At 33.5% G+C, this 18694-nt stretch overlaps 1 protein-coding gene across 6 annotated transcripts in view; it reads left to right on the top strand.

Annotated features, from left to right (window-relative positions):
* The window catches only part of Atg5 (autophagy related 5), a 125380-nt gene that overhangs the window by 14353 nt on the left and 92333 nt on the right, over nucleotides 1-18694 (top strand). For 5 of the 6 annotated variants that reach the window (XM_048782918.1, XM_015499749.2, XM_048782812.1 and 2 more), the window contains 2 exons: nucleotides 4855-4982; nucleotides 17948-18026. In XM_048782918.1, the coding sequence (XP_048638875.1) occupies nucleotides 4855-4982; nucleotides 17948-18026 (207 nt within the window). Of the gene's footprint in view, nucleotides 1-4854; nucleotides 4983-17947; nucleotides 18027-18694 lie in introns of those variants that run through there. The other variant, XM_048782982.1, reaches the window with a different exon arrangement.

The raw sequence follows: 18694 nt of genomic DNA, 5'->3' as shown, positions 1-18694 counted from the left end.
AAACCCCTACCCCCTGGCCTCTGCTGGGAATATTGAACCCAGGACCTCATGCTTGCTACTACATAAGTGCTTACTACTGAGCCACGTCACTGGTCTTTTTTCCTAGGATGCTGTCTCCTGCCTTCTCAGGAAACTGAGGTGTCTCATATTCTTCACCTTTGCTTTTTACTTTACTTCCAACTTCTTATCCATTTGTTTCATCACAGTATTCATATTGGCATAAATTCTTCCTGTCCTAAAATAACAATGTCTGTGACCCTCTCTTCCTCTCAACTTCTTGCTGTCCCTTTACAGGTAGGCTTCTTGAACAGATTATTTATACTCATTGTCTCCTTCCTACCACTTAGTTCACTGTAATCACATTTTGATACTATCGCAACAAAAACGTTTTTACCAAAGTCACTAATGATTTTTTTTCCTACCCAACATGGAGTTTTTTTGAATTTACATTTGTTTATCTTTGAGTAGTATTTGATATTGTTGTTAGCTATTTTCTCTACCTTGTGAAACTGTCTTTCTTGGTCTTTAGTGTTTCTGGTTTTTCTTTAGCCTTTGTTTTTTCACTTGTTCCTTAATGTTGATACATATTAGGGTTCTGTCTTCTCTTTTTTCACTACTTTTCTCATTTAAAGCTCTTGTTCATTTTTATGTCTTTGTCAAGCATTTGTATTTTTTATAACCCACCTGTTTTTATTTTTATTTTTTTTTTGTGTGTGTGGGGGGGGATACTGGGGATTTAACCCAGGGGAACTTTCCTGCTGAGCTACATCCCTAGTCCTTTTTGTTTTGAGACAGGGTCTCACTGAGTTGCTGAGGGTCTTGCTAAATTGCTGAGGCTGGTTTCCTGACTTACTAGGATTATAAATGCATTACCATGTCTGGACAACTCCTCTGGACCTATGTATACAACTGTTGGGAGATCCTTACTTAGATATGTTTAAGGAACCCAAAGTGTGTTTGAAACTGAACTCATCATCTTTATCCCTGGAGCACCCAGTCATCTGCCATGATTCCCTTCATATTTTGGCAAGTAGTCTTATCATTCATCTAATTATTCTTACCAGAAACCTGGTAAGATTTCATGAAAGGATTCATCCTTTCATGGTTCTTTTCTGATATCCCTTATGTTTGGTGAGTAACTTAGTATCTTCCAAACTTATATGATTTTCTTCATCCTCACAGCTATAGCTTAGTTCAAGCACCACTTAAAATGGGTGGATTGTGTAGCAGTGACCAGTTTCCCTGCTTTAGTCTTTCCTTCTTCATTTTCTAGGCTGCAGTTGGAGTGATCTTTTTAAAACATGGATCTTGTCTTATAAATTATTCATTGAAAGCTCTTAAAGGCTTTATATCATCTTTCAGATCCTTAGTATAGTTTACAAGGTTCTCCATAATCTGGCCTCTTTCTTCTAATATACTATTCTGTTCTAACTCTCTACATTTCTGTCATATTCAACTTCTTAAACACTCGAATGTGCCCATCTTGTTCTGCATTCACTCCATGCCTTTTGTCTTGCAGTGTCCTTTATCTGCAAAGAGCAGAAGTATCTTCTACCCATATACACACTCATGCATCCATATCTACCTTTGTTTCATTCTTATTTGTCTTTTATTCTTGCCTTAAAATATGCTCCTTGTCAAGCTTCCTAAGTCCCTAAGTTGGGTTAAAGTCCTTTGCTATTTGCTGTCGTGACATTCTTTATTTCTTAATTGCATTCGTCTCTTGTAATTTTATATTTAGTATGTTTTCCTTTTTTAGCCTGTATACTCCAGAAGGACTTTCTGTCTCACTAGTGCCTTTTCTGTATTGCCTAGTATGATATTTATACACGTTGGAGTAGAATAGAATTTTGGTATATTTTACTTCTGTTATTATCATAGATAAGTCTTAAGTTTGGTAACTGAAAATTGTTTAAATAGAATAGAACTTAATGTATTGGAGGCTGAGGCGGGATGATCACCAGTTCAAGGTTAGCCTTTTTTGAGACTCTGTCTCAAAAAATTAAAAAACAACAACAAACCAGCAGAAGCTAGGGATGTAGCTTAATGGTAATGTGCCCCTGGATTTGATTCCTCCACCCCCAAAAAGTCTTGGCTACCCTTTCCAGATATATAAATATTCCATACAACTGTATAAAACAAGCATTTATTCCTTTTAAATTATATAGACAAAAATGAATTAGTGTTAAAGTCATTGAGTATTTTATACCAGTGCTAAGTGAGGAATAAGACACAGTACATTCCATGGTAGTTAATAATTTCCTCAGATGTGATTAATCCTTTTCAAATAGAAGAACCTAAAAAACCATCGAAGATGTGCTAAGTGAAATAAACCACCAAAAAAAAAAAAAAGAGAAATACTGTATGATTCCACTTTCATGACATACTTAGAGTAGTTACATTCAAAGAGAAATAAAGTAGAATGGTAGTAGTCACCAGGAACTGTGGGAAGGAGGATTGGGGAGTTATTGTTTAATGCTCAACTTCCTTTTGGAATAATGAAAAGCAAAGTTTTAGAGATGGATGTGATGATTGCACAATGTACTTTATGCTACTGAATTATACACTTAAAAATTTTATGGTAGATGTATTTTACCACATTAAGGAACTTGAAATAAGCAAATGAGACATCACCTAAGCAAAACAAGAGAGGATTTTTTTTTTTTAAAGTTATTGTTGCTTGGGATCAAATCCAGGACCTTGAGCAAGCCAGGCAAGATCTCTACCACTGAGCTACACTCCTAGCCCAACTATGAGTCTGGAGATCCAAGGCAGGATGATGTAATTCCTTTTCTTTTTCTTTGCTTTTTTTGTATGTAAATATTTTTTAGATAAATTGTATCTGTGTGTATAATAGGTAGTCATTCTTAAGAGTTCTTTCTTAGTGTTGCTGTGGATATTTATGTTAGTTATAGATTATCCCCACAGGTCAATGTGGATCAGAAGATTGCAACTTTATTTTACTATGAGTTTTCCCCTAAAAATGGGTATTGTTTTTAATTATTAGTTTTGGTTCTTTGTTCCACTTGCCCTTTGGTAACTCTGATTCCTTTAGAAAATGCTTATTGTAGGTACTAGTTAGTGCAGTGGAAATGCAACATTGAATAAAACAAACAAAAATCCCTTTCTTACTCTTTTTTCCTTATTGGAATCCTTTGTGAATTCTTGAGCAACCTTGAACCTTAGGAATATAATATAACACTCAGCAAAGTCTCTTTAGTCATAATGTGTCTTCCATCTTATCATTTTCAATGGGTTAATATTATTTTCTGTGGAATACATTATTACTATAGTTCTGGAATCTTATTAGACTAATTGAATATACTCCTTATTTTAAAATAAATCTAATTTACTGTGCTGTTTTGATTTTTTTTTTTGAGAGATTGCCACAACACATCTGTATTAATTCTGTCATTTCCAAAGACTCCAATGAATCTTGTCTGCTATTTATTTAATAGCATATTCTTTTGGCAAGTTATTTATGTAAAACAGAAGTGATAATACTCCTTTTAAAAAATATCTAGTGTTTTTCCTTATATATACTATTCGTTTCTATTTTTTTCTTCACTGATCCATCATTCCAACCCTCATGCTGGTGATTGAACTCTGGGCCTCATGCATGCTAGACAAGTGCTGTACCACCGAGCTACATTCCCAGACCATTGGTTATTTCTTTATAAAGGATGCATTTTGTTGAATCTGTAATACTATCCAACAGCACGTTTGTAGTATTCAATGCCTTCCATTCTGTACTAGAGCATACCAACTATCTCCTTCCTACATTACTGCACACTGTACCTCCTAGGACCACTGTCGTGGTCTCCTACCCAATTAAAGGCTGTTATCTTGAGTTTCAAGGATTAAATGTCAATTGTTTCAATAGGAATATTTCTTTGTATATACTTGCCGACCCATTAGTTCTACCTTTTGTATTGATCAAAAGATATCACCTTGGTAGCCATTATGAAAGATGGGACACAGACTCCTAAAAGCATCTGAGTAACAACACAATTTTAGCAGCAAAAGAAGGCAGATTAGTAAAGCATGAAATAGTGAAGAGTGTCTATTGCAAAAGAGGAAAAGCATGGGTTTTTTTTGCCATCCTCCCCCTTTTTTTTTTATATCTATTTGTGTTTTTTTTTTTTTTTTTTTTATAAAAATCATAACCAGTTTTCATGTTTTCTTCCTGGATCCTGTTCCTGGTGGAAAACAGATTTTCTTAAAGCTATTCTATTTAAGGCTTTATCCAACATTCTTTCTGAAATATTTTTTTCCAGTGCTGGGGATTAAACCCAGGGGTAATCTATCACTGTCCTACACCCTCAGCCCATTTTATTTTTTGAGACAGAGTCTTGCTAAGTTGCTCAGATTTGCCTTCAACTTTCAATCCTCCTGCTTCAGCTTCCTGAATAGCTGGGATGACAGGCTATTGTGAAGTCCTGGTTGATAAGTCAAAGCATACTTTAGGACTGAGTTGATTATCTTTTCAGAATTGTTTAATTAACTAAGGGGAATCATTTTAACTTTTAAGTCAAATTTGACAGAACTATTAAATATCCTAAATAGTATATCTAATTGCATTATATTTTTATGTGTTACAGAAAGATTGTAGATAGATTTGCATTCATAATTATAGGAATATATGTGATAAGCTATACTTAAAAGTAATGATGCCATAAAAAATAATCAAACATCTTAACCTAGCCTTTAATTTTCCATAAAAACCAGTAGGTTTTATGTGGGATATTCAAAATAATGGAAAGCATAGAATCTAGCTGTTTTTCCTTAATATTAAAAAACTGTTGTTTTTAAATACGCATTAAGTAAATATGGTTTTACAAATTTTCATTTCAGTTGCTTTTGCCAAGAGTAAGTTATTTGACGTTGGTAACTGACAAGGTGAAAAAGCACTTTCAGAAGGTTATGAGACAAGAAGACATTAGTGAGATATGGTTTGAATATGAAGGCACACCCCTGAAATGGTGAGTGAATTTTTCTGCATTATTAAGCATTAAATATATGGTAACTTTAAGAAGGTATAGTGCCCTGAAATGGTTGTAAAAAATAGTTCTCTAAAGAAAGAAGTACTATCCTAGATCATAAGTGATCATAAGTGAAGTTTAAACCATTGTTTAACTTTGTGTTAAATATTTCTGCCTTTTGTTTGGATGCATGGATGACTGGACAGTTTCATCTATGTTTAATATATTTTTATATGTTAATATATTTGATTATGGGTAGGTTTTTTTAAAAAATATTTTTTAAATTGTAGATGGACACAATATCTTTGTTTTATTTATTTATTTTTTATGTGGTGCTGAGGATGGAACCCAGTGCCTCCCACATGCAAGGCAAGCGTTCAACCACTGAGCTACAACCCCAACCCGGGTAGAGTTTTTTTTTTGTTGTTGTTGTTGTTGTTTGGGGTTGTTTTACAGACATAAAATTTCCCTATAAACAAATTATCTCTCTGAAATAATTCAATTTTGTTTCTGTCTCCAAAGTCTTTATAACAGTTTTTATATACATATGATTAGTTAAGTGACATTTTTCAAACTGACTGCCAAATTTAGGTGACATTGTACCATAAGCACATCTTTGTGAGGCTTAGAGTATTTAAAATGTATTTAGTTCCTTCTAATGTAAAAATAATTTTGATATTATGTCATTTTCATGAAAGGTATTGAAAATAAATTTTAAAACCGGGCTTATCTGTGTGCTCCTAATTTTTTTGTACTTTTATCAGGAGTTTTCTTCATGTTACTTTCAAAACTATTAATGAGCTGGATGGGGTGATAAATTGCTGTTATCCCAGTGAGTGGGGAAGGTGAGGCAGGAGAATTGCAAGTTCAAGACCAGCCTCTGCAACTTAGTGAGATCTTGTTTCAAAATAAAAAATTAAAAAAACGGGAGATGTAGCTCAGTGGTAAAGTACCCCTGGGTTCAATTCCCAGTACCCCCTCAAAAAAAAAAAAAAAAGGCCTAGAGAAAAAAATGCCTAGAGAAATTACAGAAAAAAAATTAAAAAATAGTTCAAGGTATGCTGGGATATAGCTGTTTAAATGATGCTATTTGTATGCAGTTGAATGAAAAAGTTAAGACTAAGACAAGATTTAAGTGGAATTTGAAAAATACAAATAGGTTAAAAATGGAGTTGGCTCCCAGTCGGGAATGTTAAAATGTGTATTTGACAGAGACTTAAGAAAAATAAAAGGAAGGCAATTAGGTAGTAGTTTTGTTAAGTGCAGCTAATGTGAATCCAAGGACCACTTGTTAGCAAGGTGTGAACTTTTGGAACTCACCTTGTACTGATGAAATCCTGAATTTGAAATCTTTGATTAATGGTTTAGAAACATGCAAGGTGGCATTTTGTTTTGAGTTGTGGGTCAAGTCTCACCTTTTTAGATGTTATAAGAAAGAATGATAAAGTAGTCCTACAGCATCCTTTTTTTTTTTTTTTTTAAGTAAAACAACACTGATTTTCATGATCATATACTAGATTCATGACTTCTTGAAACCTTGGGAAACATTAATTTAAAACTTGTGATTGCTGAGAAGTCATGCTAACTCTGGTAGCATATATAAAGCAGTGTTTTCTGTTTTGTTTCTTAGAAGAATTTGGAGGTTTTGGAATGGGAAGGTAGATTGAAAGGAGTGTAATAGGAGCAATGGTCAGGAGAGTAACAGGGAAAGGCAGGAGGAGGAAAGATTGGTATAACTGGAAATAGGATACATCTAGGTGCTTGACAGTTCTAACTATGTTTTAGTAGACATTAAATTGTATTGCTTTATATGTATTATAAGATTATAAGAATGTGTGTAGCCAACATCTTTTCAGTAAATTTTATCAGGATAGAGTTTCTCAAGAGGGTTGTTCTTTACACTTTGAAATAGATATTTTTTTTATTTTTTTTTCCCCTCCAGTATGGGGGATTGACAGTTTAATATATTTTATATGTTAATATATTTGATTATGGGTAGGTTTTTAAAAAAAAAATATGCTTAAACCATGGGCGGTAGTGCATGTTTGTAATCCCAGCAGCTCAGGAGGTTGAGGCAGGAGGGTTGTGAATTCAGAGATGGCCTCAGCAAAAGCAAGGCACTAAGCAACTCAGACCCAGTCTCTAAATAAAATACAAAATAGGGCCAGGATGTGGCTCAGTGGTCGAGTGCCCCTGAGTTCAATCCCTAGTACCCAGAAAAAAAAAAAAAGTGTTTAACCTAAGCCACATCCCCAGCACCTCTCCCCACTTTAAAAAAAAATTCCATGCAGAGTCTTACTAAGTTGCTTAGGGTGTTGCTAAGTTGCTGAGGCTGGCTTTGAACTTCCAATCCTTTTACCTCTGCCTCCCAAGTCTCTGAGATTACAGGTATGTGCCATTGCATCCACTCTGAAATGGATAAGTCTTTGTTGTGGTGCTACCTTATACATTATAAGATGTTTAGCCACAGCTCTGGCCTCTTCCCACAAGAGGTTGAGTGCCCCTGAGTTCAATCCCTGGTACCCAGAAAGTGTAGCCTGTACACTTCCCAGTCATGATAAAAAATGTTGCCAGATGTCCTAGGGCAGGGACAAAACTGCCCCTGATTGAGAAACTCTGGAAAATTTGGGAAACCTCAGTTTATCTAAAGTAAATTAATCAGGTTTTCCTAAGTCATCATCTTTCAGCTGGTGTTTTATTCTATCTTGTGTGGTTATTTTATATTCAATATTGTTTATTTCTTATAGACTTGTATTCTAGATAAGATATCAATAAATAATGTTTGGATCCATTTTTCCCTTTTACTGCAGAACAATGATTTTGGTTTAAATATACCATGTTCTTTTTGCCTTCTGAAAATCTTTTATTAAAGATTGAAATTGTTCCCTTTTAAAGAGCTTGTGTGAGAGTAATTGTATTTAAGTATTTTCATTTTAGTTTTTTGGGGTGTTAACTTTTTATTTTTGATTAAAAATAATTATGTCATGCTATAAATTCATTATTTAAATATTTTATGGGTCTTTTCTTTTGGTATTTTTAAGTATTCCATATATATGAGAAGTGAATGACTTTTCTGAGCCAAGTCTTGATCTTTTCTGTTTTTGCTTCCAACAGTGGCAATTTCCTCCTGTGTTAAATCTTCCTGAAAATGATTTATCAATGTAAGAATCTGTGTGGTATTAAAGTAGTAGGTTTCTTAGAACAGAATGATACTGAGAATTACATTCATTGTTTTACACTGAAGCTTTGTGAAACATGGACTTTTGAGACCACGTGTATCTTAAGAGTAGAACAGAATTTATTTGAGTAGGGTGATAATGTTTTCCTTATACCCTATTGTTTGGAGTTTTAAATTGACTCAAGTAGGAAAAGTACGAGTGGAAATCAACCATCAGTTTAGATAATTCATAAAAGGGAGAAAGTGCATAAACTGATAATTGTTCTTTCTTTATGACTTTATCCCTGAAAGCGTCCCCTAATTTAATTACTTAATCCTGTCCTTTCATGTAAAGTGGCAGTTCTCAATTATAAGGGGGAAAATAAATCCTCCAAACAAAAAACTAAAGTTCTAGAAAAATAATGATTTTTATTGTACTCAGATGGTAAGATTACACTTTCTCTTCCTATAGGTGGGCCAAAGTCAAGAGTGTTAGCAATATGATTTTGAAATACTTGGTTTTAAAGATTATTTTGGAAATACTGTGTAAAGTTGAATTAGCATTAATCGATAATAGTGGAACAAAGTATTCTTAAAGTAGGTTTTGTCTTCATGCATTGTTTTGTGTCCTTGCCTCACTTTCTTTCTAACTTGCTGAGAATTTTTGTTATGGATATATGTTGGATTTTTGTTAAACTTTCTGAGCCAGATGCAAGTTGAGTATCCTTTATCAGAAATGCTTGAGATCAGAAGTGTTTCAGATGATGAAATTTTTTGGATTTTGGATTTTGGAAAATTCTGGATATTGGGGATGAGATCCAAGTCTAAACACAACATTTCTTTTTGAAGTACACCACACATGGCCCGAGGGTGATTTTATGCACTTGTTTTTAGTGCACCTGCATTGTGTGTGTGTGTGTGTGTGTGTGTGTAGTTCTGGGTGTTCAAACCCAGGGTATCACGCATGTTAAGCCTGTGTTCTACCACTGTACTACATCTCCAGCCTCAGTGCACCTGCATTTTATTGTGATCCATCACTCCAGGTCAGGTGTGGTATTTTCCCTTAAGGGTGTCGTGTTGATGCTCAAAAGTAGCAGATTAGAGCATTTATAATTTTCAGATTAGGAATGCTCAGCCTGAATTTCTTTAGCTTGTGTCTATTTATAGATTATATTCATGGTTTTTGATGCTGGACCAGTACTGCATATCTTTAATAAGTCCCAATTGATTGTGTTATGTAACTAATTTTATTCATCATTGGATTTTTGTTAATATTTTATTGAAGATTTTTGTACTTTAAATTTGTAGGAGAGATTATGGTTTTCTAATTTTGTACTGCCTGTCTTTTATTATTTATATATGACAGTGGATTGCATTACAATTCTTATTACACATATAGACCACAAATTTTCATATCTCTGGTTGTATACATAGTATATTCACACCAATTTGTGTCTTCATACCTGTACGTTGGATAATAATGATCATCACATTCCACCAAATTAATAACCCCATGCCCCCTCCCTTCCCCTCCAACCCCTCTGTTCTATCTAGAGTTCGTCTATTCCTCCCATGCTCCCTCTCCCTATCCCATTATGAATCAGCCTCCTTATATCAAAGAAAACATTTGGCATTTGGTTTTTTGGGATTGGCTAACTTCACTTCTCCCTTTAGTATGCTGTTTTTAAATCCTTAGAGTATAGACAGAGGAGAGGGATAGCTGGGTCAAATGGTGGGTCTGTTCCCAGTTTTCCCAGAAATCTGCATACTGCTTTCCATATTGGCTGCACCAATTTGAAGTCCCACCAGCAGTGTATGAGTGTACCCTTTTCTCGCCAACGCTTACTGTTGTGTTCTTATTTTGTATTAAGATAATACTGGACTTAAATGATTTGAGATGTGTTCTGTCCTGCAAATTTTGGAAAAGGCTGTAAAACGGCGTTACTCCTTTTTAAGTGTTTCATAGAAATCTCTAGTGAAATCATCTGGGCTAGGAGTCCAGGACTGTGCCCCTCACCCCCAGCTTTAATAACAGATTCAATTTTCTTGACATGTATAGTTCTATTGAGCTTGTCTGTTTCATGTTTTTTTTTAAGATTGGTTTGTTCTAAATTGAATTTTACGAATATAAACTTACTGTAAAATATTTCTTTATTTTAATGAATGTAAGATCTGTAGTGGCAGTTCATCTTTTCTCTCTCCTTCCTTCCTTCCTTCCTTCCTTCCTTCCTTCCTTCCTTCCTTCCTTCCTTTTCTTTGTACCAATGAGGATTGAACTCAGGGCCTGAACACAATGCTAGGTACTCTACCAATGAGTGACATCCCCAGTACTTTTTTGTTTTGTTGCTGCTGCTATTTTTATTTCATTTTGAAATAAGGCCTCATTGAGTTGCCTCTGCTGGCCTTGAACTTGTGATCTTCCTGCCTCAGCCTCCTAAGTAGCTGGGATTACACACATGAGTCATTGTGCAGACTTCCACTTTTTTCATTCTTGATATTGGTAATTTGTGCCTTCTGCCTTTCTTTTTTATCAGCTTTACTCATGGCTTATTAATTTTGTTTATTTACTTTGAGAACCAACTTTTTATTTTGTTGATTTTTTTTTTTATTTTTAATTTCATTGATTTCTGTTATTTGTAATTTTCTTCCTTTTGCTTTCTGTGGGCTTATTTGTGCTTATTTCCCTTATTCTGTAGTTTCTTTGACTTGTTTTTGCATTGCTGGATAGGAACCTAGAGCTTCATGGATGCAGGAACTTAGGTAATTAATTTGGAGGGGGGGGGCGGCGTACCAGGGATTGAACTCTGAGACACTCAACAACTGAGCCATATCCCCAGTCCTTTCTTGTATATGAGTTGCCTAGTACCTTGCTTTTGCTGAGGCTGGCTTTGAACTCACAATCTTTCTGTCTCAACTTCCTGAGCCACCAGGATTACAGTGTGTGCCACTGTACCTGGCTTGGTTTATATATATATATATATATATATATATGTAAAACTGGGGCTCCCGTAAGTAAAATTACTTTCTCAAATAAGCAAATTTAACCCATTTTTCAAGAATCTCAGTTCAGGCTTCTTTTCACCTGCTGTTGCTCTTATTTAAAAAAAAAAAAAAATCCCCATTCTATCTGTTCTCTCTAATTGATTGTGTTAATTTCTTCTAATTATAATAGAAAATGCTTAAAAAGTGTTATACTCATGAATACTTAGGAAATATGTTGTTGATTTGTAGAGTTCTTCTAAGGAGACTTTATCTGATTAGAGCTTTATCTTCTTTAGGGGTTGTTTTGTTTTGTTTTTCCTTCTAGTGTTGGGTATAGAATCCAGGATCTCATGCATGCTAGGCAAGCACTCTATTACTGGGTAACATCCGTAGCCCCCCAGTCCTTTCACTTTAAAACAATTACATGGGGGCTAGAAAGTGTTGATGTAACTCAAGATATAAAAATCTCTTCTTGAAGACTGAGTTGGTAAGTCAGCAGAGGGTGCTGTAACATTATATTTTTAAGGGGTGAAGTTTCTTGTTGCCACAATTTATAATTCGTATTTGTTCGTTTCATATAGCAATTATTTTAAGAGAACAATTATTGGATTTTTTGAAAGAAAAATTTGTTAGTAAACCTTGATGGTTTAGGGCTTACACCTTCAAGTACAAAATTTAGGAAACAGTTTCTCTTTTAGCTATAAAAAATATCTTTAAATGGGAAATTTTATTTTGTGTAAACTAACTTATTTTTAGTATGGGTTGTAAAAGTGAGAAGTTGAAACTATTTTTTGAATTTCAAAATAAAGGAAATAGTTGATGTTGATTTTAAACATATACATAGAGTGAGCATTTAATATTAGAACGGTGGTTTCAAGAATAAATTTTAACAAAATGCTCTAGTGAAAACAATTTTTCTCTGGAAAGTATAGTAACTTCAGGATTTTGATCACAAATACTCTAGACTTTTCTGTTATTTCCAATCTTTTCAGTTATTTATTTTTTGTTTTGCATTTTGTCTTTATCTTTTCCAGTCAATTTTGTAAGATTGTGAATTTCTGGAAATTTATAAATTATTGCATTAACAAGATCTTTGAAGTGTGGCTTCCGTGGCCTTTTGGTATGCTCTTGGTTATTTTTATACTTCTTAATACATGAACTATTGAAATTTAGTGCTATTCTAAATCTGATTGTATTCATTGACACTTATAGAGTAAGACAATTTGCTTGTAATCATTAAATTTTTGAAGTTTGCAATTGTAGTTATACCCCTTTTTATTCAATGAAAAGTAATTATGTTTCCAGTGATTCACATGTAGCAATTTTTCAAAGAATACATTCATTTCAGTGAAATAGACCCAGGTGGTGTTTCTCTATTATAGGGATGATCCATTCAGTACTGAAGACTGGTTTTCCATCAGGAAAAGCAATTGAGTTGTCCGAAGTGAGCCACTTGTGAGAGGAGTCCTTTTTCTGCCTTGCTATCTGAATGAACTCCTGTCCATTATATATAATGAGCATATTTGTTATTACTATGTTGTGTGCTAATCTGTATGTGTGTATGTATATATGTGTCAATTGTGAAGCAAAGAAACATCAACATATATTTATTTTGAGAATTAAGTTTGGGAAAGACCAGAGAAGTATAAAGAGGGCTGGGGATGTGATAGCGCTCACCTGGCATGTGCAGGGCGCTGGGTTCGATCTTCAGCACCACGTAAAATAAAGATGTTTAGTCCACTGAAAACTGAAAAATAAATATTAAAAAATTCTCTCCCCCCCCCCTTAAAAAAAAAGAGAGAAGTATAAAGAGAAAGAGGCCAGATGTGGTGGTGTATGCCTCCAGCTACTTGGAATGCTGTTACAGGAGTATCCAAGTTGAGGACAGCTTGGGCAACTTAGCCTCTGTCTCAAAGTAAAAAGGGCTTGGGATGTGGCTCAGTGGTAGAGCATTGTCTATCATGGGTAAACCTCTGAATTCAGTCCAGGAGAGAGGGGGAAGAGGCAGTGCGAAAATAGTTAACACTATATATTCAATGCAGTCATTTTCTATAGGGCAGTAGTTTGAGCTGTTAGGTAGTATGTTTTCTTTTGGGATGTAATACACGTTCAAATTTTTCCATTTCTTTTTCTGTTAAATTTAGGTTAGATGTCAAGAGCAACAACATAACAGCCAAATGGCTATATTATGATTTACTTACAGTTATGGCTTATGTGGTTTCTGTGTTGTGGATTAGGAGCCTTTAGACGAATTCTATAGAATATCTGATTAAAGGAGTTGTGCAAATTAGAATTTTTGAAATCCTTGATGCAAATCAGATTATAGTATTGGAGAAATTCAGTAATTTTGATTTTTTTGCCAGATTTTTTCTTTTATGATTTTTTCCTGAATATTAATAGATCCATCAGAAACAAAGAATCTGGAAATCAGTTAATTCAGATAGTATTTTTAGAGATAATGTCCTTCCATCAAAACCATTCTTACATAAATTTTGCATTGAACCACATGTGAATAATAATTTGATGATACATAAGTAGATGGTTCTTTTATTCTTAAGTTTTTCTGGTTCAATTTTATTTTAAGAATTACTACAGGATAACTTACTTATTATTTAGAATGTTTTTAAGTTAATTTATATGTATTTCACCATAATACTTAACATTTCTATCATAATCCTAAGCGTAATAGGAAAATCATCATTACCTCCTGGGACCAGTGATCGTTTAAAGAAACATTTACCTAAGTCATTTTAAAATATAATTTAGAGGAACTGGGATTATGGCTCAGTGGTAGAGCACTTACTAGCATACGTGAGGCACTGGGTTCAATCCTTAGTACCACATAAAAATAAATAATTAAAATAAAGGTATTGTGTCCATCTATAACTAAAAATATTAAAAAATAATTTAGAGGAGTTAGAATAAAAGAATAGTATATAACAAGTGTTAGCAATTTTGCCGTGCATTTATATTCAGCAACTTTGGATTTTTTAATATTTTTCCTGGTTTTGAAAGTAACTGAAATGGCAGTGTCTTCTGAATGGAACTCAGTGCAACAAGTTTGCTCATTAGTTGTCAGACATTCAAATAAGATCCTAAAAAGTTCTAGCTTATCATTATTTCCTATTCTTATACTTAACAGCAATACTTGAAGACATTTGTTTTGTTGCTGTGCTGGGGGGGTGGAACTAAGGACTTTGTGCATGTTAGGCAAACGTTCTGTACATCCTCAGCCCTAGACATTTTAAAAATCTTTGGCAGCTCATAATTTTGTTTTAGGATATTTTCTTTTTCTTATTGTTAATGCCAGTTAGGATAATCAGTCCTTTATTTTTTTCGTATCTACATTAGCATATTCCATCAGTTATCTTTGAATACAAATCTACTGTTAGCACTTACCCCTATCAAGTCAAACAGATTGTGCAAATGGCATAAAAGATGAAAGAATTTATTATTACACATCCTTTTAGTTAAATGGAGTTGTTAGGTTCTTGTCTAAAATATTTTTGTGATGAATTACTAAGTTGATAAGAATACCATATGTTCCTTCTGATTTAGAAATGTGTTATTCATCTAGTAGTTCTTGAGTTCTGCAGAATTTATCCTAGGATATCATCATCTAACAATTCATATGAAATGTCTCTTAGATGACCTATTTTCCTATATCATTAAAGTCCAGAGTACTGCTATTTCTTCGCTTTCATCTTCTGATTTGTGCATTAATTGTGAAATATCTTTCCTTGACAAGTTTCTTTGCTTTACTATTGTAAGTGGAAAACGAGAAAGCTTAAATATTCATTTTTTTTTTTTTTTTGTCAATGATAGCTAAAAGCAGACTCCAAAGATGGAGTCTGCATTCTTATTTTATGCTTTCTTGAAAGATGATGCAATATTTTAGGCAATAGAGTTAGAAAATGGAGGAAGGGTTCATTATTATATTTTTCTCCCAAGCATCCCATTCTTTCAAATTCTTATTATTTTAGTCTTTTTAAATATAGTTGGATATAATTGTTGAATGATAATAAAATAATTTCTAGGATGTGAAATAGCAAAATGTTACAAGAGATCACTAAATTCTATAATATATCTTGGATTTATAAAAGCACCCAGTGAATAGATATAGTGTTTACTAGATGGAATGAGTTGTTATTTTTTTTAAACAAGGTGTTTTTGCGGTACTGGGGATTGAAGTCAGTGCTTCAGCACATGTTAGACAAGCTCTTGCTACATCCCTATCTTTTTTTTGGTGGGGGGGGGGGTTACTGAGGAATGAATTTAGGGGCATTTGACCACTGAGTCACATCCCCAATCCTATTTTGTATTTTATTTAGAGACAGGGTCTCACTGAGTTGCGTTGTGCCTTGCTTTTTGCTGAGGCTGGCTTTGAACTCATGATCCTCCTGTCTAGGCCTCCCTAGCCACTGGGATTACAGGTGTGTGCCACTACGCCTGGCAGCTACATCTCCATCTTTAAGTGAGTTTTTCCTCGTCTTTTGAAGTCCATTAAGAGGAATAGAATAGCAGTAAGAAGGGATAAAATATCAATCATTAAAATTTTTAGAACTACATGAAAAGGAAACTCATAACTTAAAACTGGGTCCATTGGATCTTAACTGAGTTAAGGATTCTGTGGATCTTTATTGATTTATATATTTATCAGCCTCATATTGTCCACTGTTTGATATTCTGTGAACTTACAGTGTTCTTTCAAAATATCAAGAATAAAAAATATAATTACAAATCATAAGTTTAACTTATATTTTCTCCCAAATATTTATTTTAAAAAGATTTGATTTTTATGACATAGCTTGCTTTTAAGTCATGTTTAATTTTAGAATTTGCTTACAATTACTTTTGGAAATGGCAGGGAACAGGTGAAACAACATTGGATTTCTACTCAGTTTATGACATCTCAGGTGTACTTTATCTTATAGACCACCTATGTAATTTACTTACAGGTATTTCTGTATTAATTCTATTTGTAGCGCTATTGAAAATTGGGTAAGAAGAATACGTCACTTTTGAAATTTTAAGTCTTTATTATGAATGTCAAATAAATTTTATTAAGTGCCCATATTCATATTTTTTTTCTTTTTTAAACAGATTTTTTCCATCCATCTATCTACTTATTTATTTATTTGTTGTTGATGGACATTTATCTATCTATTTATTTATTTATTTATGGTGCTGAGTACTGAGAATAGAACCCAGTGCCTCACATGCTAGGCAAGCGCTCTACCACTGAGCTACAACTCCAGCCCCACATTCATTCTTAACTCTTTGCAGCTACCTGAGACATGCTTAAAAAAAAAAAATAGATTGAATACTTACTTACAAAGGGTCTATTTTGTAAACATGCAGTCCATTATTTAAAGCTTGTTTTTTTTTTCTTCCAATTTTTAAGTTTTTGGTACTATTAGGGATGAAACCCAGGGCTTGATGTATGCTGGCTAGTTGCTTTACCACTGAGCTACTTCCCCAACCTTTGTACAATTTTAATAGTTCAAAGGGAATAATCAGAATTTGATAGACTCTATAACTTGTCTGTTGTGCAGTATTTTGGGTGTTTTGATTTTATTTTTTGGCAGATACAACATTTTTGCTGGTTTCAGTTTTCTTTAGTATTTTCTGATTGTCAAGGATTAGTGTTAGATGCTAACTTTTGGATAAAGAGCGGTTGTAAGGTTTAAAGGAATAACAGAAGTCTAAAACTACCACATTTTTTCCTAATAAATAATTCATTCTAAATTTATTCTATGTAAATATATGATCTCTAGTAACTGATGATTGTTTCATAATTATATAGAAGTAAGCAAACATAAATGACTCTAGCTTTTTTGGGAGAGTTGTGGGGCAGTGCTGGGGATAGATCCTAGGTCCTTGTCTTAGCACTATACCACTGAGATGCCCATAATATTTGAATGTTGATCATTTACTCATTTAGGGGGAGATTACATATATTTTCAGATTCTTAGCTCATAAATCTAGAAGTAACATATCAGTACTTTATAGAAATAAAACCAGGAAGGTATATAGTTATCTTTTTGCCTTTGTTGGAGTATAATTTAATTCTGATTTACTAATTAAGTTACCTCAGTTTATGCTGATGACTTAAAAAATTTTTGTCCTCTGAAATCTGCCAGGTTTGTAGTATTCACATTTGTCTATTGCAAAGTAATTTGTTTCACTGAATGAGGTTTATATGTTAGGAAACATTCTCTTATTTAGGAAGTCAAAACTTTAGTTTTAAGAAAATGTTAAAATTAAGCTTAAGAAGAATATTCCATGCTTTGGGAAAATGTTGACATTATCATGTGAGAAAAACAGGGTATAGTGTATTTTGTAAAAAATTCTGAATCTATATTTAGATACAAATGCTTAGGTAAAAGACTGGAAATTTTGTGTGCTATACCGTTAATTGGGATAACCATTGAATAGGTGGTTTGCATGCTTCTTGGGTACTTGTATGGGTTCTTAGAGTTTTCTAAAATTTTAAGTTGTAAAACTTTAAAAAATAATTCAACTTGCCCATTATGTACACTGGAATAACAATTTGTTATTACCCTACAGTAACACACAGTGCACACAGTTGGTAAAGAATACCTTCCTGTAATCCTATCATGAATATTGAGTTTTATGGGGAAAATTACTTGATGCCTGGAAAGTATATTGGCCTGTGGCTGTAACTATAAATGTTACCTTCTTGTGGTTGGTCAAAAGCCCATGATATTTGGTGGTAAAAACAAGTTCTGTAAATTTATTTTGGAGTTGTAGTTAACCACTTTACATATTTATTCTCTCTTAAAATATACTCTTTCATTTTTAGGCATTATCCAATTGGTTTGCTATTTGATCTTCTTGCATCAAGTTCAGCTCTTCCTTGGAACATCACAGTACATTTTAAGGTATAGTTTAAATAGCATTTCCCATTTGTCCCACTTGCAATACTTAATAAATAGAGTAGTTTTTTTTTTAAGTGAAGTTATTTATTGTTTTCCTTATGACACCCTTAGTTGCTAAGCTTCCATTAGTGTTTGCTGTAAAATATTTTTCAATTTCTTCCTAACTTTTGGCTGATCCACTTAAAGTTTTAATGATAAGTAGCCCCCCCTTTTTAAATTAGAGCTAAATCTGCTATTTTGAGAATTTATAATAGTTTTTGAAAATTTATGTTTTATTTTAAAAATCAAATAGAATAAAATTCCTGAGCATAGATGTGCACAAGGCTAGGAAGGAGGACAGCCTAATGCTTTTTAGTAGTTCTAAGACTAATGTGATTGAATGAGTAGAAGAGTTAGATGAAAGTCCAAAGATTTGATGTATCTCTCTTTTGAGAAATGTTCATTCCTGTAGTGTTTAAGACCAGGATAAATTTAGTATGATATGCTTTAGTGTCACTGTATTACAGACATATTCCACCATTCTTCTGCTCTACCCTCCAGTTCATTTGCAAACACTGTTGAAGAATTGAAAATACTTTTAATTGCTCATGGACAGTAATTCTCAAATGCAGTGGGTAACAGAGGGGAGGCATAGAGTTTGAGAAAGTCACTTAGGTGTCTGATTTGCTTTC

The sequence above is a fragment of the Marmota marmota genome, unplaced genomic scaffold, assembly GCF_001458135.2.
Source record: "Marmota marmota marmota unplaced genomic scaffold, marMar, whole genome shotgun sequence".
Lineage (NCBI taxonomy): Eukaryota > Metazoa > Chordata > Mammalia > Rodentia > Sciuridae > Marmota > Marmota marmota.
Note: the sequence above shows the minus strand (reverse complement) of the source record. Positions and strands in the feature narration are given on the sequence as shown.